General features: G+C 44.5%; 1 protein-coding gene and 1 long non-coding RNA gene across 2 annotated transcripts; both read right to left on the reverse strand.

The window, feature by feature from the left end:
* Positions 1-520: 520 nt before the first annotated feature.
* actb2 (actin, beta 2) lies at positions 521-4,371 on the reverse strand. The gene is made up of 6 exons (XM_077009176.1): positions 4,218-4,371; positions 2,724-2,853; positions 2,383-2,622; positions 1,619-2,057; positions 1,337-1,518; positions 521-1,235 (listed from the first exon to the last, which is right to left on the reverse strand). Exons 2-6 carry the CDS (start codon positions 2,844-2,846, stop codon positions 1,092-1,094), a joined length of 1,128 nt encoding a protein of 375 aa, XP_076865291.1. The 5' UTR covers positions 2,847-2,853; positions 4,218-4,371; the 3' UTR covers positions 521-1,091.
* Positions 4,372-17,304: 12,933 nt separating this feature from the next.
* LOC143516240 (uncharacterized) lies at positions 17,305-22,083 on the reverse strand. Its single transcript, XR_013131617.1, has 3 exons — positions 21,248-22,083; positions 19,229-19,299; positions 17,305-18,809 (listed from the first exon to the last, which is right to left on the reverse strand). It is a non-coding gene; the product is annotated as an uncharacterized LOC143516240 (long non-coding RNA).
* Positions 22,084-23,308: the final 1,225 nt, after the last annotated feature.

Raw genomic sequence — 23,308 nt, forward strand, 5'->3', positions numbered from 1 at the left:
TAAACTCCTCACTTCACTAGAGGTTTGAAGCCAATCCAGGTACCTAAGATACAGTATGACATGCCCCTTGCTGTGAAGAAAATTGAATCACATCTGTATTGTAATCAGCCAAATAGTCTGGTGTCTAGTGGTTTTGTCGACAAGCCCTCAAGCCATCTTGTAGGCACATACCATAAGCCCACACCAAGAACCTCAGTCTGTTGATGGATATGTACTCATAAATGGGTGTTTACCATCTATAGGTCACAGATAGGCCTTCAGGCAAAAGTCATGGTTTAAGTGTGCTTGTAACAAATACATGGATCCCTCTGGATTTATTGCTGTTGTGGCCCGTTTCATTCCAATAGCTGCAGACCCAGCTAAACCAAACATCAGATATTGAATGAATCAGATATTCAGCTAAAATTTGAGCAAAGAACCGTTACCTACAGATGACCATGTACTACAAGTCAATTCAGTGGCTGTTCCATTACTCGACTAGCCAGAGTGGAATTAGTTTGAAGAGGAAGACAGTAAACAGTTATGTCTTACATGTGCACTTTTATTGGAATTGAATTAGTCAGTGTACAGGTTGGCCCCACCAAATGTCTGGCACCACCACATTCCATACAGCTTTTTAACATTTGCCCAGGGGGAATGGAAACCTTTACATTTGAAGGTAAAGCTTTTGTTTTTCCATTTTGTAACACAAAAAAATAAAACAAAACCGAGATTAAGGCTGAAAGTACAAAACCCAGACATTGTTCTGTTAACATAATTTACATACAAGCAATACTACAAATGTTATGTATGCTCCCAATTACTGGGCAGCCTTCATAGAGGCAAATAAGTTTCTGAACAATGCATTTAACATTTGGAATGACTAAAATGGGGGGGAAAAAAGGGAACCAAACAAAACCAAAAGCCTTTGAGTCCTCAGATGCATTGTAGAACTTCGGGGATGCTTATTTGCCAAAAAAACATTGCCGTCACCTTCACCGTTCCAGTTTTTAGATCCTGAGTCAAGCGCCAAAAATAACAAGCCATGCCAATGTTGTCGTTTCAGGTTTTCTCTGCGCAGTTTGAGTCGGCGTGAAGTGGTAACAGTCCGTTTAGAAGCATTTACGGTGGACGATGGAGGGTCCAGACTCATCATACTCCTGCTTGCTGATCCACATCTGCTGGAAGGTGGACAGGGAGGCCAGGATGGAGCCTCCGATCCAGACAGAGTATTTACGCTCAGGTGGGGCAATAATCTGCAAAAAACACAGCATGCCATTAGTCACATGAAATAACCATCAGCCATCACATCAACATAACCATCAGCCATGTCTGCACATTCAAAGTCTAGGCTCACCTTAATTTTCATTGTGCTAGGGGCCAGGGATGTGATTTCCTTCTGCATTCTGTCTGCAATGCCAGGGTACATGGTGGTACCACCAGACAATACAGTGTTGGCATAGAGGTCCTTACGGATGTCCACATCACACTTCATGATGGAGTTGAAGGTGGTCTCGTGGATTCCACAAGATTCCATACCTGAGGACAAAACCCAACCATTAGGTGGTGACTTCAAGGACTTTACACCAACTCATGAAAACAAAGCTGCACAGCCATTTGGAGACTGCTGTGTACTCACCCAGGAAAGATGGCTGGAAGAGTGCCTCAGGGCACCTGAACCTCTCATTGCCAATGGTGATGACCTGTCCGTCAGGCAGCTCGTAGCTCTTCTCCAGGGAAGAGGAGGATGCAGCAGTGCCCATCTCCTGCTCAAAGTCAAGAGCAACATAGCAAAGCTTCTCCTTGATGTCACGGACAATTTCCCTCTCAGCTGTGGTAGTAAAGCTGTAGCCTCTCTCGGTCAGGATCTTCATGAGGTAGTCAGTCAGGTCACGACCAGCCAGGTCCAGACGGAGGATGGCATGGGGCAGGGCGTAGCCTTCATAGATGGGCACAGTGTGGGTAACACCATCACCAGAGTCCATCACAATACCAGTGGTACGACCAGAGGCGTACAGGGACAGCACAGCCTGGATGGCAACGTACATGGCTGGGGTGTTGAAGGTCTCAAACATGATCTGAAATGAAAAGGACATTCATCAGTATTCATCCAAGTAGATCACAACAGTCCATGCAGACAAGTTAGGAAGGAAAAAAAAGGCATGAGTGCAAACAAACGAGTTCAACAAAAGGGGTGCAGCAACAGCAAGAGTGCAGGAAAACCAGGCAGGGGAAGAGGAAATAACCTGCTGCTTCCAGCAGATGAGAAACTCAGGAGTTCAGAGGAGATAAAGCCTGGAGAAAATGAATGAAGGAATGAATGGGGAGAACGTGGTAATGTAAATTCAAAAAGGTCAGACAAGAGGAAGGCTTGCCGCAGAGCTCTAAAGTCTGGAAACCAACCTGTGTCATCTTTTCCCTGTTGGCTTTGGGGTTCAGGGGAGCTTCAGTAAGCAGGACAGGGTGCTCCTCAGGGGCAACACGCAGCTCATTGTAGAAGGTGTGATGCCAGATCTTCTCCATATCATCCCAGTTGGTGACAATACCGTGCTCAATTGGGTACTTCAGGGTCAGGATACCTCTTTTGCTCTGGGCCTCATCACCAACATAGCTGTCCTTCTGTCCCATGCCAACCATCACACCCTGTAACAAAACCATATTTAGTCAACTCACATTAGAGACTAGTGTTCATAATTGTTCACAATGCAAGGCAGAATAGCAATAAAAATTGAAACCCTGCATACCTGGTGTCTTGGGCGACCCACGATGGATGGGAAGACAGCACGGGGAGCATCATCTCCAGCGAATCCAGCTTTGCACATGCCAGATCCGTTGTCAACAACCAGTGCGGCAATTTCATCATCCATGGCTGAACTAAAGGGGGAAAAGGGGAAAAAAAAGTGTTCAGTGTTGACCAAACATGTGACCATGCTGAGCAAACTTCCTGTTTTGCCCTGCATTCCATTTTTCTAGCCACTAGATGGAGCTCAAGTGGAACAATGCACACTCCTACAGACATGCCAGACAAAGGAAGTCCCTCCGCTTTCTCGTTATTACCATAAAAGGCAATGGTTTGAGCCGCTTTGCGGCTGCCGGCGGTGTGGCATTCAGCCAAAGTAGAAAGGTTCGATAAAAAGGAACGGATTTCGAAATTCATGCCCATGGCCACTCCCTGAATAAGTTTCGAGTCCTCCTCCCACTACCGGCTAAAATGCTTCACCAAATTTCGATAATTAAGCTACCTGACCAACATTTACTGCGTCACAGATCCGCAGCCGGTCGTGATGTTCCAGTTTCAACTGTGGCCGCCTCGGCGAGCCTTTAAGAGCCAGCCACCCAAGATCACGATTCCAACCAGCTAAAGAAGCGGCGCAAGTTCCCGTTTTTAAAAAGCCCCTCCAATATTAATTAAGCAGACTATTCAACAGTCTGAGGTGATTTAAAATGTCTGATGAGTAGTCGTCTTCGGACGGTCTATGAAAAACCGTTATTTCAAACAGCGATCGCGAGCCACGCCTCGCGCCGTCAACTGCCGTCTTCATTTGAAAGAGCAAACGAGAAGGTGACGCGAGCGAAGACCGTTGATCGATTAAAAAAAAAAAAGATCAAATTCAACAGTTGGATGTCCCTAGCCTTTACGGAAACTGCGTAGAGGTGAAAATATAACGCCTCTCCGGTTCGCTTTAGGATACCTGCACTTGTGTGGGAAGGACGACTGGCATGTTAAAAGTTTAGCAAATGCCGGCTAGCATGCTAGCAAGCTAACGGGTAATGTTAACTAAGTAGGTCACACCCTGCTGCAGCAAAGGCACAAAGACCCTCCGGTGCCCGGCATCTGTGAAGAGCCGCCCAACTACCGCCGAATCCCCGACAAGCTGCACTTCATTTTATTTTATAAAGTGCAGCCATCACCAAAATGAAATATTTAAGTGCCGAATGTAGTTTTTGGAGGCTATTCAGCATCGTGCACGCACAAGCACCCTATTAAATGGGTAACGAAACGTTACCAGTCAAGTTCACTACTAATCACGCCATTGTCGAGTTTTTAACCCCGCTGACTTAATTCAACATGCTTCCTCCCCTAAACATAGCCACAACGCCGCAACCATTAAATTAACCGTTAAATACACCTTCAAATCATCGTCTCGAAACGATCAACGTTACATTGCAAGTGAATTAACGACACGATGTGCAACGAAAACCAAACGTGAACGACTCCTTTAAACAAAGAAACTTACCTTAGAATTGGGGGGGTTTGTCGGCTTAAGAAAGTGAGTTACAGGCAGATGATATTCCGCACTAGCTGCGAGTGGAGGAGCTCAAAGTGAGGAGGAGAAGCTGGGCGAACCCTTTTATACAGCGTCGCATGCCCGGCTCTAGCCATAAAAGGTAAACTTTCGGAGCTCGGCACTATGATTGGGCCAGCGTCACACACCCGGCTGTCGCGTGCACATTGCTACACTTGCTTGCAACTTGAGAGTGAAAGAAGGGGGAAGCTGTAGCTGGGCTCGTGGAGGGAAAGAGGCCTAGTCGACCCTTGTTAATCTTGTGCTTTTATGTTAAATTATTTTATTGAAATTATTCTTCGTTTTCTTGAAAGAATGCCTTTGCATACTTTTTATACGGTTCATTTATCCTCACTGTCTTTCAGATGTTTACAAGGCCAAGCTTTAATCATGGACACTCACATAGCTACATGGCCTCATGATGTGTTTATATTCCAGCAGTAGCCTAGCAAGCTGTCTAACCTAGTTATAATTGCACTTCTAATTATTGTTTAGAGCATGATAAACATGAGAAGTCACCCCTGCAGATGTGTCTCCACAGTGTCACTTATCAACATGTTGGTTCAACAGATACTACTACAATATACATTTTCTTCAGCTTTTGTACTGAATCCTTGGGTGGGGATCTATAAAGTTCTATTTGATGTTCATTAATCCATGCACTCAAGTAATAAAGTAATTGTTTTACTTTCAGCTCAGTAAGCCTGTATAATCAAACTTGCTCTGTGTTACTGTTTGGAAGAGAACAGATGAGTTAGTATGGGGTCCAAAGGTATGTGCATATAAGACTTATGTGGAGAGACAGATATGTCATTGGTGTTATAAATGCTCAACCTTTTGGCCTTACAGTGCTTCTATTTCAGGCTTGATTGCATAAATGAATTGTTGACAAGTTTTATAGATTTACACATATGGAGCTTGATTCTGGATTACCATGTCAGATCTTTAACTTCATGCAATGCTTTTAAAATCTTTACTATCTTGGATGGGCATGCGATCGCTGTCCGGGATGCAGTTCGGATTTTAATGGAAACATTAATGTAAATGATCCTGGTAGTCAAATTGAATGTCTGTTCAGAAATAATTCAAGAGCCTGCTTCAGATACTGATGTGGAGAACAGGAATGATGTCTCTATGACTTCTTAATATGGGACCAGTGAGTAATGCTTGTGGACCTTAGTCAAGTAATTTATAAGTGGTAGTTATAAACAGAAGAGCTGATTAGGAAATACTGATTATGTCTGCTATCAGATGCATTACATAATTTCAATCAGGTTACTGGTCTTCTTGTGCCCTCACCTGTTTCTGTAGTATACTTTAAAATTTCATAATAACAAAATTATGCAGCTCTGAATTCCATTTTGTAAAAGGTATTCATTTTTGTCCAACCCGATTATATTTGTTAGTGAGAGTGTAGAATGTAATGCAAAATGTAACACAAAACGTTTAATTCAGTCCTAAATCAGTGCTCAAAATAATGACACAACTGGTGTAACTTCTGGCATGAGCACATCAAATGAGGGAGAGTCAGGGAGAATCAGATCAAATCTGAGAGTTTAAGCACTGGACATGGTGGAGGATGAACTGAGAGATATGTAGGTTTGAGGTTTGAACAGTCTCTCAGTCTTAAATAAGGATTTACAAACTACAGGAAAAGTCTTTTCCATCCCCTCCCCCACACCCTCTTCAAAGAATCTCCAAAGAATCCACAAGTCCAGCCTCCTTTTGCACAAGATGACTTTAATGTACAAGTGTTTTAAGGCAGAAAAATAAACTGTCTGGAAGGCAGGGTTGTTGCTGAGGTGGTATTTTACAGTGCAGTGAAAGTTTGTCATTTGTTATATATTTTACATTGTGGCTTTAGCCCTGATTTCCCAGGCTGCACTGGGTCCTTCTGCAGCACACGGGTCATGGCTCTTTAAAACCTCCCACCCCTGTGCAGTGGTCTGGCTGTGGACTCGCCTTCATCTTGTGTTTCAAGTTTAGTGCCATTCTGAGTTTACACGTTAGGCCATTTCCAAAAAGACATTCACACTAATCTGGATTTACATTGCTGAATATAGACAATTACAGTATTTAATTGGATTTAATATGCATTAGCCTAAAAGCATTTAGATTTATTTATTTGTGTGTGTGTTGGTGTTTAAGTGAGAGATGCTATCAATGAGGCCTTACCCATGCAGTAAAGAGACCTGTGTGTTACCATTGTCATTGTGACAGGGACTAGCCTATCCTGCTGAATTTGCATTTGTAAGGACATTTGTAAAGACAAAAACACTCCACCCTAACCTCTTTCTTCTGGAATGTTCTCCACACATGCCTTCTTAGCATCCAAGGCGGCTAGTGGCTTCCCCAGTGACTGTAAATGGACCAGTTATTGGTTGCGTTGCTACATAAATTGATTTTTGAATCACTTAAATGTGCGTCTTCTCGGGCTACACACACAGCCTCTGAATAAATCAAAGAACAAGGAAGTGCCATTGCACATTGCCTGCTGGGTTTTTAGTTTGTACATTGGATTAGACTTCAACGTATGGCCCAGATGGATTCAAATTCTCTTCCCCTCACCCATTAAAGGGACACCTTTTAGCCATTTAACCTGTTTCTTGTGCAAGCACATCATGTCTATGACTTATTTAGGGGGCTACCATTCAGTTTTATGTTAAACACGATAACTAAAGGTTAGATTGAACCAATGTATTCTTTTGAACAACCCCTCTAGTGTTACTAGCAAAAACAAAGAAATGGATTATGTGGTGATGCATTTTAACAGGTTCCGGAACAGGAAACGATACTAACCACAAAAAAAGCAAGAAAGAAAAAAGCAGCGTTCCTATTGGCCGTCAGGGCATCGGTGGTGACAGCGTCCTCCGTGCGTACCATATCTGTGCTGTGTCCAATCTGCTGTTTCCCCTTTTGAGTGACAAGAGACCACAGGTGCCCTTCATGGCTGTAAGGATTTACAAGGTGCTGAGAGCTTCATGTCACCACGTCACTGACTCTACCGGCTTGGCTTTCTCACTTTGCCCATGCCATGGTGACATGTTCAAGATCGGACTTCTCACCCTCCGTGGTTCAGAGCACGGGCCTCCCCCCGCCACACTCCCGCCAGCACCTTGGCGTGAGGGCCGGAGTGTCTGCAGCGTGTGCGGTGGGAGGCGGTCACAGAGGGAGGGGTGTGGTCTTTGGCACTCTTGGCAGAGCAGGCAAATCAATGTGGATCAGTAGCTTAATAGCATCCCGCTGAGACGCCTGCTAACTAGGGCACACATGGAGTTCTGCGGAGATATTTCTGCAAATACGGAGCTATTCACTGTAAAACATACACTATGCAGCCACAGTTGACTCAGACATTATGAAGTTCTAAAGTCGTTTGTATAAACTGTGCACCTGTGTGGTTATTGCTCCAAAGGTTTAGGCTCCATATTCCAGGTGTGCTTTATACTGTATAGACAGTAAATCTATGAGCTTCCATTGTATTCAGGACGTGTCTTGTTGTGCATAGCTTACATGTTTATCCTAATGTCTCTGTTTCTGACAATGTATAGCTTTTTAGCCACAGTCCTTGTTCTGTTAATCTTCACCGTGTGTCTGTTGCTGAGGGGAACGCAGGGAAAGAGACACCGAAGCCCATCATGGACTCAAGGGCCTGTTAAAAGTGCTAACTGTAGAAATGAGTGAACACTGTAGTACAGAGAGATGTCCTGCTGTCTCCAGCAAAGACTGGGAATTGAACTCTTACAGGATATTGAGTAACATCCTCAAACAGCAGAGTTTATCATTGTTTAACTCTATTGGTGATCATTTCCACATCCTGGGATCTTTGCTTAAAACCATGGGCCTCATCCTGGCTAGGTAGTGTTCAAATAATGACACTGGCTGGGCCTTTTGCTCTTCTTCACAAATTATTACTCATTATGCAATTAGACAACGCGCCATCACGGTCCATCATAGCAGTCGTACTGTATGTTATAGTAGGGACATCAGAGTGTTGGGGCTAACACTATGGCTCCACCCTACTGTAATAATACTGAGATTAATATGCTAACCGACACTGGGGTGAACCGGTGAGACCTGTGTTCATATTCCATTCACAGGACTAGTTGCATCATTACACACAGGTCCTGTGTGGCTGTGAAATGTAGCACATTGTTCACCTCTCTCTGTGAAGCCAGGTTCCAACATCAGTATCTGGCAGAGAAGTGTATTTGTGTTTTGAATATCACCTACCCTTCCATGAGCAATTCAGTTAGTTTATTTGTTTATTTTTACTTTTATTTTCATTGTAAATCAAGCAGTATGTCTTTATGGTTTGAATTAGAAGATTTTCAAAATCAGATTTTGATAAAGTAGCATATGTAAGCAAGTAAAATAAAAAAGATTTAGGCTTCATTGCATGGGAGACAGCCTCTAGGCACAGGCCAATTTAAGTTGCCAAATAAGGGAACGACCCAAGCTTTCTGAACAGGAAGTGAATTTCTGAGGGATACCTTTTTTCTGCAAGTTTGTACAGGAAATCACATTCAAGCATTTGAAACTGGGAGAGGGTTTGGCCAGAGCTGGAATGCACAGAACAGCAATGTGTGGGGACTGTTCTTCATCACAGCCTGAAACAGCCAGTGAGCTCGCACTGCAGTGGGAAAAGACAACACCACACCAACAAGTCTTTTTAATCAGCACACTTTAAACAAACTGCCTCATCTATGTACTCTGCTGTGTTTGGCTAGACATGAGATCTAAATTATAGAGTAAACCTCTGAGATTGCAGTAGTCTTAACATGGATTACGATTAAGATTAAAAGATTATTGTTGTGAAGGTTTGTTTGTTTTGTTTGTTTTTTAACTTGGTGGATACCAAACAATATTTTAAACTCCTTTTTAATGAGAATGAAAACATTATTCAGACAGCAACCGAAGTACAACCTGCATAACCAAGGCTTTCTGATCCATCTTATCTTTCTAAAATGTGACTCCAAATGCCCCTTTTGTGGCCCAAAAGTGTAGAGCAATGTGCACATTCTTGTACTTTTAAGCATTTTATATAAGTGCCAGGCAGTGGCATGACCCAAACACATATATGGTAATTCTTGTTGTCCTGATGGGTAAGGCCAAGGTTCCCTCATATTTATTTCCTCAAAGGCACAGCTTTCAACCGCTCGTGCACTTTGGTAGTGTTGAAGCCTCGCCCTCCAGCAGATGTAACAGCAACCACCATAAAAGGAAATCTTTAAGTGTGTCACATGGTAACAATGTCAAGAATTCAAGGCCTCTGTCACATGGGACTTTCTCAAGGAAATCAGATTGAAACTGCTGGCTAAATGAATGAAGTATTGCTTGCTAAGCGATGCTAGGGAATTTTAAGCAGAGAAGCTTTTCACTACCGTTTTGAAGCAGCTGTGAACTGGTGCTGACGGCCGTGTGTTTTTCACACTTGTATAGTCTACACAGAAGCCTGTCTTGCTTTCTCTTTAATCTCCCACACCCATAAAGCTCATCTTTCGGTGTCTGTGGGATGTGTCTTTCCACATGTGTCTATCCTTCTGTTTGCCCATTTTGTAAAAAGATACAGTAGCTCTTATTGACACTGAGAGGCAAACTTAAACGGCACGGCAGAGATCCACAGTGCAGAAAACGAAAAGGAAGTGGTCTAGAATGATGACAGCAGTGTTAGCCTTATATAGGCAGCCTTGGCAGAGGAAGATGACTGATATTTTGTGTCATGTTAGGGCGGGGGACTTCATGCTTCATGTGTGTACTGCTAGACTTTCTAGATTTAACATCAAGAGTTTTCAGTCTTGGTCTTTACCAAGAGGTTCTCCGTCTCTCTCTCTCTTTTAGTTACACTCTTGCTCACACACACACACACACACACACACACATATGCACACACTCATACCAAAACAGTAGCACTTCAATTTTCTCTCGAGCTCCCGTTCTATCTCTCCCATTCTCTTCCCTCCTTGCACTGTTTCGATGACAAACAGTTGCGTGCTGAAGGCGTCAGGGGGCGGAGCTTCTGTGCACTTCTTATGTCTCAGGTGCCATAAAAGGGCAGAACAAGCAGGTAGTTTTTGCCAAACTTAGTCATCAAAGTGCATAAGACTCAGTCACACAGCCAGCCCACAGCATTTGAATGGAACTTAAGGGGGCGTGTCTCTCTCTACACCAGAACGCTATGGCAAACACAAGGTTCCCAAACCTGTTTACTATCTTAGCTTGTTTTTCCCCTAAAACCCCAAGACCCGTTTTTAGAAACAGTCTGCTGGATTGCAAAAAAGTGAAAACCAGTGAGGTATCCTGCCATTTCCTGTAACTAACTAAGTGTTAGTGTATAGAAGTCTCCAGGAGTCCAGCTGCTAACATATATAAACAGCACTACAGTCTTTCTAAAACTTTGGCCATCAGTTTCATTTATTTTTTTGCCTTTTATTTAATTCTGTTTGTCTGTAGATTGTTGACTGAACTTATGTGTTCTGAGCAAACTACATATAGGACCAAGAAACACACACCACCTCCTTCTTCTTTCCACTCTGAGGAGCTATTGGTTGGTGATTGTGCCTGATGTACCACAGGCACTGAGTTTGAACAAAGAGTCAAGTGCTTGTCCATGCATGCTAGAAATTCTCAGACATGCTAATGCCACCAAACAGGACAAACAAACAGGAGAATATGGCCATGCTTCTGTCTCCTACAAGTTACCAGTTCAATGTTTTTGGGCCTTATGATCACTGCTGTAAGCTGTTAATGTTGGATGTAACTTTAAATGCCAGGGACAACCCATAGCACAGGCTGACAGGAACTGCAGAATTTCTCCTTAAAGAGTAATGTTTAGGAAGACCACGGGTGACCCTGGGGATTCACCAAGAATATGCTTGGTTCCATTTTAACAAAAGCCTTGTTATCTTGTGCACACAGCACAAGTACCTTGTAGTTATCACGTGAGCACTATATAAGTCAACCACTTCAGATATTAATGATTTAAGGGCCTCAGTGTAATTAATAAAAATGAAGGATGATCTGACATCATGTTTAGTTAGGAGGGGTAGCCTACAGCCCATGATGGTTGAATGCAGATAATAAAAGAAAGATGATCATGCATATCCCTTGTATAAGCACAGGCTTCAGTTTCCTGTTATTGTAAAAATGGAGAGTCCAATTTCACATGACTTCCCCTTTCTTGTACTTTAAATGTAAAAAAAAAGAATCCAGTAAAGAATCTTACTGGAATTGAAAAAAGCCACTTTCTGAAGTGTGAACACAGTTTGCATGACCATGTTATTGATATATTCCAGAATCACAGTGTTTACACTGGCCTTTCTCTCCAGACCCAGTGGTGGGCAGTGTGGAAGCTCCCCCATCTCTCCTTCATACTGTCGCAAAATGCCTGCTTCAAACAGCTGGAAAAGATACCACATTATTTTTCAAAGTATGCGAGCATATGACTTCATACTAATTCTCAAGAAACCGAAATATACGGGAGCACTTCATTTAAACTTAAGTAAATCTGTGTTGTATTTGCACCAGCTGGGTTAAGATTATAACTCATCGATTATGCGGAGATAACAGCGTTGCAGCCAGCACTGCCTCATATGTTGTGACCTACTTCTGGACTCTAACACTGCTTCTTCGTCTTAACAAAACAAGGAGGGGAATTCAGTGAGAGACAGACTGTGTTCCCTGTGCATCTGGGCAACATCTCTTTCCTCTCTCTCCCTCACTCTCTCCCCTCTCCCCTGATATGTATGGAAACTCAGCACAGAGAGGAAAGAGAGTCTTGGTTCAAGAGCCTCTGTGGTTTACAGGGCATTGAATCAGAGATGCTTGGTATTCTGGCTGTCTCTCTGGGCTCCTTCCTCCAACACACCTCCTCGGCAGTGAGGAGCCCCGCTGACTGTTTGCCCTGCTCTCTCTTCTCCCGTTAGCCGTTCATTCCTTCCATGGTACACCAGCCAACTCCCACTCAGTGCAAGGTCAGTCAGAGGCCTTTAAAGGGAACAGGGGCCACTGCCGTGCCGGTATGAAGGGGTGGGAAGGAGATGCACACTCTGCTGTGTCCGGCTGTCTGGTTCATTTCTGAGTGTGACCCGTCTTCATCACCCCGCCAGCCAGGACGTGTGCCTGCCCGTTACCTGCCCAGCTGGGGCTCTCTGCCCTGGGCTCCAGGACATTCTTGTGCCTAAGAAAACACTTCAGTCCTGCCGAAGCATTTTGTGCTTTTCAGGCAAATTTCTAACGTGCACACGCGATCTTTGTTCGCAGCTAATATGTGGTGGACAACATGCGGCGGAGAATGTGTTAACGCGCACTAAAATAAGAACGCGCCACATGGCAAAGTCATGATCGCCATGTTTAATGGATGCCCGTCCTGTGTGGCAGAGAGCAGGCCCTGGGCAGCGAGGGGGCTGTGAGGGTGGAGGCGGGACGAGGCTCTGGCCGCAGGGGGGAGAGACAATACAGAGGAAGGGGAGTCCAGTGTCACTCGCTGCACGCCTGTGACAACCATTCCCTAAAAAGGCAATCCAGTCTATTGGCATGAGTGATGGGAGGAGCGGCAGAGGGATCCAGGGGGAGAGGGGGAGGAGCATTCCTGAGCAAGGTGTCGAGCCAGGTAGGAGCAGCGCTCATAGAGTCACGCGAGTGTCGCGTGGTCAGTTACAAAGTTACAAGGCCTCACGTTACGCTTTATGAACTACAGGAAGAAGCTGCTGTCCCTGCTACACTCCTGCCTAGCTGCTTACGACAGGTAGATTGGAGCTTACGACAGGTAGAGAGCTGTCACCCCTCCCCTAAGATCACCCTTTCTGCCTAAATAAGGCAAGATTGAAGGATAGAAGATTGACATGGGGGAAGGGGGTGGAGAGGGGGGGGGCGATTTGCAACACTTCCATGCCTGAAATTCTTTATCATTTCTCTCTCTCTTTCTCTTTCACGCTCTGTCTCTCTCTCTCAGTGCAGGAAGTTCGATGAGACATAGATAAGAGCTCAGTGTGTGTGTGTGTGTGTGTGTGTGTGTGTGTGTGTGTGTGTGTGTGTGTGTGTGTGTGTGTGTGTGTGTGTGTGGCTGGACACAAGCACTCCCCTCTGCTTGGAAGCCATGTGTAAGCTGAAAACGTAGTGACGTTCTGCTAAGCTGTTGCGTAACTTGCAGTCATTGCACCATCAGAGATCACAGTGTCCAACACACAGTGTGAAGGCCGAGTGAAATTAAATCATGGATTCTGTAGCTTATGTTGGTTTCTACCTCTGTTCACTTCCATATATGTAGATGTGCCCTTTCTTATGGTAATAAACCATTTACAAACCCAGGAGTCATATGGTTGTAAAACCTACCATCCAGTTTACAACTGACCAAAGGGTAATTTTTTGGGAGTTGGACATACTCTTCAGCAAAACATGTACTAGGTGTTGGTGTTTGTGCATTTGTAGCTTGTATGGTCTCTGAACTTACACTGCAGTCATCTTAATGAAGAACATTGACCCAGTGCAGTACTGTAGTCATGTTCGTTTACTCTGCATACTCCTGACCACAAATATCAACAGCTTGTAAAGAAGACAAGTGATGGCAGTCTGCCACTCGTTTTTTACAGACTGCCTGTACTCTGTGAACCCTTTTATGCCTGGGGCTGCAGTACCACAGTATCAGAGATAGGTGGCAGAGTTCGGATTTTTCCTCCAATTTGGAAAAACTTGCTTCTTTTGTAAACACCCAACCTGTCTGGAAGAACCTGTTTGTTTTGGAAAGACATGCAAAGCGGCCGAGCCGTTACCCTTATTTCTTTCCATCAGGGCATCTGAACAAGGCGCTGTTCTCCTGATGAAGCCAGATGAACAAGAGCCAGACGGGAGGGGCAGGCTGCGTGGCGTTTGCCCTGGAGGGGGGGAAGTGGGGGGCAGGTTGTGTGGTGTTTGCCCCGGGGGGGGGGACACAGATGGACAGATGGGCAACGCTGAGGCTTCATCTCAGGTCACAATAGCTCAGCAGCAGCGGGGACAGAACCCACAGACTCTACACCACCCACCTCCACCCAAGGCCACACCTCCAACCAGCTATGGCTGGCTTCCTCTCCAACTCCACTGATAGAATGCATGGGGCTAACCCTATTGATGCATGCACCACATGGAGTCTGATCTAAGATCAGGAAGGATGGATCAGACTTTTAATGAGTCACAGTAGACACTCTTGACTGTCTGCATCATAACTTTTCTATCTGCTTTATTTATATTAATTAAAAGGAGTTAGTAGCCAATGTAATAATTCTGGGGAGAGCTGAAAGTATAATATGTGTGATAATGAAAATTAATACAGTTCTACATGGGTCAAAGAAAAGTGACTTGGGAAGAATTAATGATGGACTCTTAGTGTAATTAGCATTTAACAGACACGATGCCAAGAAGAAGGAGACCAAAGCCCTGTGTTGTGGGGTATCAGTTGTGTGTGTGTGGCCATCTGTGCCAGATGTTAATGAACCATCTATCAGCAGATGGTGTGTGTCGCCACAGTTAAAAACAAAAGACTCAAAATAATTGTCTTTGGACAGTATTATTGTCAGTGTCATATATTTTGCATCATTAACACTGAACTAATGAAGTTATACTGGAGGAATAGTTTGAATAATTCAGGCCTAGAAGATCAATTACTCAAAATATCTTTCTGGGAACAGGTCTGCCAATTAACTGATGAAACTGCTGAAAGAATAAAAGAGGGTTAAAAAATTTATAAAAAACATTTCTTTTCTCAGCCAGCTGAACGAGTGTTGGTGGTAGTGAGCACATAGCTGGTTGTGGGGTGTGTGTGTTTATGGTGCTGTGTGGCTGAATGACTGGGGCCCTCCAGCAGGACTGTGGTCTATTGTTGGCTCAGTGCATATCATTAGCATTCAAAATGCCTTATTGACCACAACGAAACAAAGAGGCGTGTCCACAGAAAAAGGGGCGAGGCTACAAGTGTAAGACCACACCCGGACACATGATAAGAGAAACGTCCCAGTGATGGCAGTGGTAGCTTACAAACACAGATGAGCTGGGAAATGTAGGACGTCCAACACGTAATCATCCACTCTGTAATCATAATTAATCATAATGCAACAAAATATTGGGTATAAACACATACAGGAATAGACATGAAATAAGAAAAAAACACTTGAGGAGAAAATATGGATATTGAATAAAAGAGAATATAATGTAGGAGGAAACTTGCTATTATGTCATTGTTGATGATGTAGTACCTCATTGGGACCAGTAGGTGGAGTAGTAGAGCTCAGGAAACTACTTTTCAAAACACTAACTATCTTGTTGATGTCAGTTGATGGCAGTTTAATGGGTTTGCCCACTGATGTGATTATAATCAAAGAAATATAAATAAACCCAAAATTAACACAAAGAGGCCCATATCCAGATACCATGACTAACAGATCATATTAAGCCAAACAACAGCCGAACATATTATAGTGAATCCTAACCCAGCCTCTGGAAACCAGTAGCAGGTTGAGAAGGTGGAGAAAGTTCTAGATGGAGAAAGTTCTAGATGGAGAATGTTCTAGATGGAGAAAGTTCTAGATGGAGAAAGTTCTAGATGGTGCCCTTGACGGTAAGGCCGCAGTGAACGCGACCTTGAGTGCGGGGTGGGTACGGACTCTTGCATTTCCTACAGCAGCTTTACTCTGAGATCTTGTTCCCCAGGCTGCCACTGAGCTGCTGACCCCCTGTGTGGATCGATTGAGTGTAAGGGGAGATGATCCAGGCTTGTGGGCTACAAGCTGCATGTCTGTTTGATGGGAGAAATCTCCTTTTTCAGCCACCCATGAAAAGTTGCTGAGTGAGTAAGAACTGGATTGATAAGCTTCTCCTGACCAGACCTTTACTCCAGAGAGGAAGAACATATCTGAGATAAGAGAAGAGGGCAAACCATGAATGGCAAAAATTTTAACACTTACGTACACAAACACACTCCACACAGACTCACACACACACACACACACACACACACACACACACACACACACACACACACACACACACATACACACACACAAACACACACTCACACAGACACACACCCATACATGCTCACACAAACACACACTCACACAAAACACACACACACACTCACACAAACATACATACTTACACAAACACACACTCACACAGACACACACCCATACATGCTCACACAAACACACACTCACACAAACACACACACATAAACATATGCATCTGGTTCTTTTCACCCAATTCGAAAGAATCTCTGGCGCCGAGCTGATACTCCTGTGGCCTACACTGCTTCAGCCTCCAGTGACTTACAACACCAGAAGGTCATAACCACAACCAAACTGAAGACAGGGAACTGAAAGATCAATAGGTTGTGTTAGCAACCATGTGAACGTGTCCTTCAGACCTCTGGAAGCAAAGAATCATGCCAAGATGACAAATAGCATTGATATCAAAGTGTTTCTCCAAACCTGAGGCTAGATACTCTGGACCATTCTAACATCCTTTCAGATATTGTAAGGAATAAGACGACATAAAAGGCACTAAAAGCTCTCACACATCTGCTGAGAGTCGTAGGGTCCTTGTCTGAGATGTCACCATTAGCATTCTTAGTTAAGAGCAGACTTTCTACATCAATGTACACAGTGTGACGATTCATACTACAACAGTGTCTTTAAAAATGAAAATAGTTAAAGTGCAGCAGGATATGGACTAACTATGAATAACAACAATTTTAACACTTACACACAACAATTTTAACACTTACACAGACAAACACACGCTTGCACAAATGTATGCAGCTGGTGCTTTTCAACACCCTTGTATGCAGGGCTTAAACAGCTTAGCCCAAGTCATTGCAAAAACAAAACTTTGTCTCTACATTTTGGGAGTCTAAATGGGTCCATCTTTTTGGAGACGTGACAGAGATGTAATTACCGTAATCCAGTCTTTTGTAATTAACCTCCAGGCGTCTCTGTGTGATCCTAATTACTCCCTATAAACCATATGGGATCACTCTTAATCTGAGAGAAGACATTCTCCCTGCCTTTCATGTGGGGATTTCTAAGGGGAGTGGAGCTTGCTCTGGGGGTAAAGGGGGGTTGGGGAACCACTGATGGCTGACCCATGCTGGCTTCACATGCCTGGGCATAGTATCTGCAGCCACACCCCACCCACCAGCCTGGATCCATTTTGCAGCTTAAATTTGTAAGACCATACCCAGAAGCAGAGCACTCCCTGAGGGAAGGTATGTTGGAATACACCATCTGGATGACAGTGGGTTTCAGGTGCCCCTCTTGAGTAGAATCTTCTATTTAATTTCCTTATTCCTTATAGTTGCAGATCTCTGCCCATTATCTCCATCTCTTTACCACTTTATCTTTGTCTTAAAGCAAGGAATGCAGTCAGCATGAGGACTGGGGAAAGTGGGTTTTCTCTCTGCTGATAGGAATTCAATAAATCTCTGTGTAGAAAAATGTTGACACTGTAGCTATCTTTATCCACAAAGAGGCAGGCAGATAGCGTTGTATTTATTTGTGCAGGTCAGTCACATAATTATTGATTGTCAGTGCGCAGTTGAAAACTTTGATGACAAGCAAAATGACTATGAACTGTGCTAAAACTTACCAAACTGAATAACACATTATATCAAGATATGCACTTGTTTGTTCAACTGAAATGTCAGTTCAGGTAATGATTTCATTGTCCTCTGCCCTGTGGATACCTGCCATCTGCTGCCATAGGAAGTTGCAGAGTGAGGCCATTCTTTGCTTTATTTGATCAGGGCAGCTAGTCATGTAATCCAATGCCTGTTTTGTATGCTGTGAAATGTTATTTGCAGAACAGGAGACGACTCTCTGCAGGCGCAGCGCCGCTAAAGTGATCAGGGACCTTCATGAGGTGCCTCGCAGCACACAGCGACCTTTAAATGAAAAGGCCCGCCGTGCAGCACGTGTCCAAGTGAGCGAGATCTCCCCGCGGACCTGGAGGTGTGTGTGCGCTCCGCGTCCCAGGGTGTGTTGTCCATGCAACTGCAGACAGCCCTCTCAGACTCCTGATCCTTCAATATCATGTCTGGCTGGACTAGCCCCGCTCTCCAATGTCCCTGAGTCTGATGTGGACAGGCCTGCTGTGAGTCTGATTGACGTGGACATGCCTGCTGTGAGTCTGATCTCTGGCTTGGGGCTGCCTGCCGCCTTGTGCCCAGTCATCACGCTGCAGACTGAGCCACTGGCCGCCCCTGCAGCTTGCATCAGGCAACCCCTTCACTCACCTGGCACTCACGGCCTTTCAGAGGGGCCTGCAGGGATGCCTGTAACAGGGTTCTGTGGGCTGGGCAGTGGGTGGATATTGGAGGGAGGGGGGCGTCTCTGCTGTTGCGCTGATGGATTCAGCAGGATACTCCTCCACTCCTCCACTCCTCCCCTCCTCCACTCCTCTCCCATCAGAGGGTGACGTGTTCTGCTGCTTTTGGCTCAGACAGAGAGAGACGTTTTTCAAAGTTGGCGATGACAATAACGGGCAGGAAGTGCCGGTGCTCCAGCAGTCATACAGCCCCTGTGGCGAAGAGAAAAAAAAACCCCTGTGACCTCTCACCTCAGCTGCTGGAGGGGAGGGGCAGTTTCCACAGGGCTCCCCAGCGGTTCCAGGCCTTTTGTTGAGCAGAGGAGGCCCTGGAAAGGGCTCGTGCAGAACTAAGGCTCTCTAAATATGCTCCACTGAGAGGTTTCATAAGTATTAGTAGGTACTGTGTTCCTGGAATTTAAAAAAAGATTGAAAAAAAAGTTGTGAAAAGATAATAAAAAAGGTGTAAATGATTAGGAGGGAAGCGAGAGAGAAAAAGAAAAAGAGAGAGCTCGTGTGTGTGTGTGTGTGTGTGTGTGTGTGTGTGTGTGTGTGTGTGTGTGTGTGTGTGTGTGTGTGTGTGTGTGTGTGTGTGTGTGTGTGTGTGATTTCCCCTCTCCCCTCCCCCTCACCTCATATCCTGTTCAAGAACCTTGTCAGCCTTCAGCTCAGCATCTGGAACCGTCATGAGAGACTCTGCTACCTACAAAGCAGACCTTCCCTGTAAAATTAGCTTACATCAGTCCCTCACTGTTCAATAGACTCTTTCAATGATAAATACTATAACTGAAATATCTAAAGAAACTTTTGGCAGAATAGAATCAAAAGTGACTAACATCATAGTGCTCTTGGATATGTCATGTCATGTCTTGGAACAGAAATAGGTGATACACTCAGATATACATGCTAGTCTTACAGCAATTGTATTTATCACAGGATAACATGTAACATATTCTAGGCTGATCACACAGGGTCCCTTCTTCACGCCCAACCCCAACCTCACATCTCTTCTCAGAGATCATCACCTTGTGTTGCATCCGAGAATTGAAAAAAATCAGTTTTTTTTCCTGAATGAAAAGCTGGCCATTGAACCAAGACCACCGTTATTTGACCACCATTATGAAGATGTTAATGTAAACTAAGTGGCTGTTGTATTCTCTACAGATGCCTTCTCAGACATACTGAAGAGCCCCTGTAAATGTCCGAGTGATTGAGCAGGCACTTCTTCTGTTGTGCTGTACGTTTGTGTACTGTGCTGCTGTGCTATTATTGTGAAGTGCCATGGACCAGAATAAACACCTTCCTGCTCCAATGTGGACTAAGTATATGGAAGAATGATGGTTTATGTGAACTTGACTTGGGCTGTGGATCTGTTGTTCTACAGGATGTGTCTCTGCACAGCGACGGTGTGCAGATGGGGCATTTCCTTATCACGTCATTCCAGCCGTGAGGACCCATTGTTCATACCTCTGCTCATTAATAGGTGAAGTGTCTCTGAAATCTGCCCATTTATGGATCAAAAGGCAAGATCAGCTTCTTGTAATAATAGATCAGCCTGTGGTCTGTCCTCTTACAATGGGATGACAGCAACACAATTTACTCTGGAGGGATAATTAGACGTCTGGCTCTGTGGCGAGCCTTAATTTGAATCATTTCTGCTAAAGCCCAGCTCATTTAGTTAGTGTTCTTAAGCAGATTCATCAGAGGGGATTACTGTACTCTCTACTGCTGTTGCTATTGAACAACAAAATGCCACCATCAGCATATGGCTTTGCCTGGGTCTGCTCCGATTCACTGTGTTTCACAGAAAACAGAAGTGTGTCCCCCATACACAATGGCAGAGTGTGCTGCATGTAGGTCATTCAGACAGTGAGCACGCCCCGCCGAAAAGCGGAGACATCGGCCAGGACGTGTGTGAACTGGCAGGCTAGCAAGCACCCGGTCTGCTGGGAGACGGAGTGCAGAGGAGGAGGGTGGAGAACATGTGGGGTGGAGAACGGGTGGGGTGGTGGGGCGGGTAACAGATCAGCAGGCTTCTGCAGGGGCGTCAGGATGGTCCCACCCCTCGCTTCATCACCTCTGGAGATACGAGACCTGACTAAAAGCGTGCGGCTTCACCAGGGAACCAGCAGCTTTGGCATCGTGGAACAGAAGGTATCAGATATACTGGAGGCATCAAATGGTTCCACATAAATAATCTGGTCCACAAAGCAGCTGCTGAGAAGAACAGGCTTGGAAAATGACATGTCAGTAGGTAATTAAAGGTTCTCAAAGGTGGACGGCTTTAGAAAGGGCGTGGTGCCGCCGGACATGAATTATACGAACTACATGTCCCAGTGTTCCCTTGCATTGCCTTCTTTCTGCTGTCATGAGAATTGGTGCATTGGTAGAGCAAAACCACTGTGTTATTTATAAGCATCTCTATGGGATCTTCAGTTACTGCACGGTGTCAAGCAGTTCATACTCAAACAAATCTGATGACAAAGGTGGCATAATAACTTAAGAGGCATCATGGACAACAATAACAATGGCTCAATATGAGCTGTTAGCCTGTGAGAACATGGACAGTGTTAGTGAGGTAAAATAAATTTTGTCGTTAGACATTAGACATTGAAGCACATACAAAGAGCCAGTGTAGTCTAATGGCTTACAGAAGCTTGCTGGCTCATCCCAGCTGGAGGGAGGGGCATTGTGAGGAGCAGGCAACCGATTGGCTGAGTGGCAGAGGCACGTGTGCATGAGCGAACCAGGCGCTGGCAGAGGCTGCATCTGCTCAAACGCAGCTGGCAGGGCACGGCTGACGCAGTACTGCAGCGCACCATCGATATGCATGACACTGCATCTCCTCCCTGGAGCATACACAACAGCCCTGAGAGAGAGAGGGGAAGAGAGGGGTGATGGAGGGAGGGGAAGAGAGGGGTGATGGAGGGAGGGAAAGAGAGGGGTAATGGAGGGAGGGGAAGAGAGGGGTGATGGAGGGAGGGGAAGAGAGGGGTGATGGAGGGAGGGGAAGAGAGGGGTGATGGAGGGAGGGGAAGAGAGGGGTGATGGAGGGAGGGGAAGAGAGGGGGGATGGAGGGAGGGGAAGAGAGAAAGGGAGGTGCATTATTATTAGCACAAAGTCCAGACCGCAGAAGGATGTAGATACAGTATAGGCAGAATAGAGACACATTAAATGGTTTGCACAGACAAACCTGCTGTTTGGCTAAGTGTTGCTTAGGCAGATTTCAGTATGGCTGACTACTGAGTACTGAGGCTTGAGTACTGAAGCCTGTCATAAGGTTTGTATGCTGTTGCCAATGCCATGTAGACTCCCCAGCAGCAGGTGTAGAGGAGGGACACACAGAACACTCCACCCTGCATGATGAGGTGGGGCCCCTACGTTGCTGTTTGCTGGGGCTAACGCCCCCACCCTCAACTGGCCCTCAGACCTCCACCACCCCAGTCTGCCCCGCACATGATGCTCTGCACCACAGCAACCACAAGCCCCATCAGCTGCAGGAGGGGACAGGTCACAGGAGTGGACAGGTCACAATTGATTTAGTTAGGGAACGTTATATTTATGCTTAACAGAGGCCGTTATACCCTTCTTCATTACACCAGTCACTAGTCCTTTAAATCTACAGTAGATCCGTTTCTCAAGACTTAGAATCTCAGATATTGCTAGGAACATATATACATAAAGACATTATATCGTTTTAGGCTTTATGGTTATATTCAAACCAGCCTTTCTCCTCATGCTATTGCAACGGACATTGTGATTAGATTTTTTTTATTCCAAACAGCAAATTGAAGATCTGTCTCCATGGTAACTGCAGTGGCAGTGTGAACAAAGATAGCACTCAGTCAGAAATGCAAATAAATCGCCACTCGTTCAGTAAGCTTTCTGAGTGTAGCATTAACAAAAATATCATCTTAGCACAGCTAATATTCTATGCAGCAAAATTAAATAAAATGCTATAGATTTAACAGATTGAATGGCTTTCTTCATGGACACTGAGCCTGGACAGATTCTGGTGCAACTTGAGGCTACAAATGATATTTAATCAGTAGATGGCTTTCCATGACAGTTTGGCTCTGTGACTTCAGATCCCCACAAGAAAGCACCATGTGCAATAGGAGATATGGCAGGCAAAGCAGACAGGACTAATCTTATAACGTCTCCTGGAAAAAAACACATGCAAAACTGCAGTTACCAGATTTAGGATTAGGCCAAATTCAAATACTGAACAGTAAATTTTAAAATGGCATTAGTGTCGAATAATCTATTTGATTTCATGTATCTCTGATTACATGTCCTGCAAACTACTGATGATTTTCTTACACACACATGCACATACACTTATACACTTTGGTATATATATATATATATATATATATATATATATATATATATATATATATATATATATATATATATATAATACACATACATACTTGCGCATACTTTGTGCAATTGCCAATCCCAGACCGCCTGTGAAGAACTTAATCAGTAACTCCAACCCAAAATGTTTTCTTAGTAATGTGAACCAGAGACAATATAACAAACGTTAGTATCATCCCGTAGTGGAGAGGTGATGGATGTATCTACCTATCCTAGGTTAAGCTTAGCACGGTTTATATGTTCACAGACCGTTTAAATGCTGCCTCGTCACATTGGACTAAAATACAAATAACACAGTGACAATGTTATCTGGATCGATCTAATGTTT

This window comes from Brachyhypopomus gauderio, chromosome 6 (genome assembly GCF_052324685.1).
Source record: "Brachyhypopomus gauderio isolate BG-103 chromosome 6, BGAUD_0.2, whole genome shotgun sequence".
NCBI classification, from domain to species: Eukaryota; Metazoa; Chordata; class Actinopteri; order Gymnotiformes; family Hypopomidae; genus Brachyhypopomus; species Brachyhypopomus gauderio.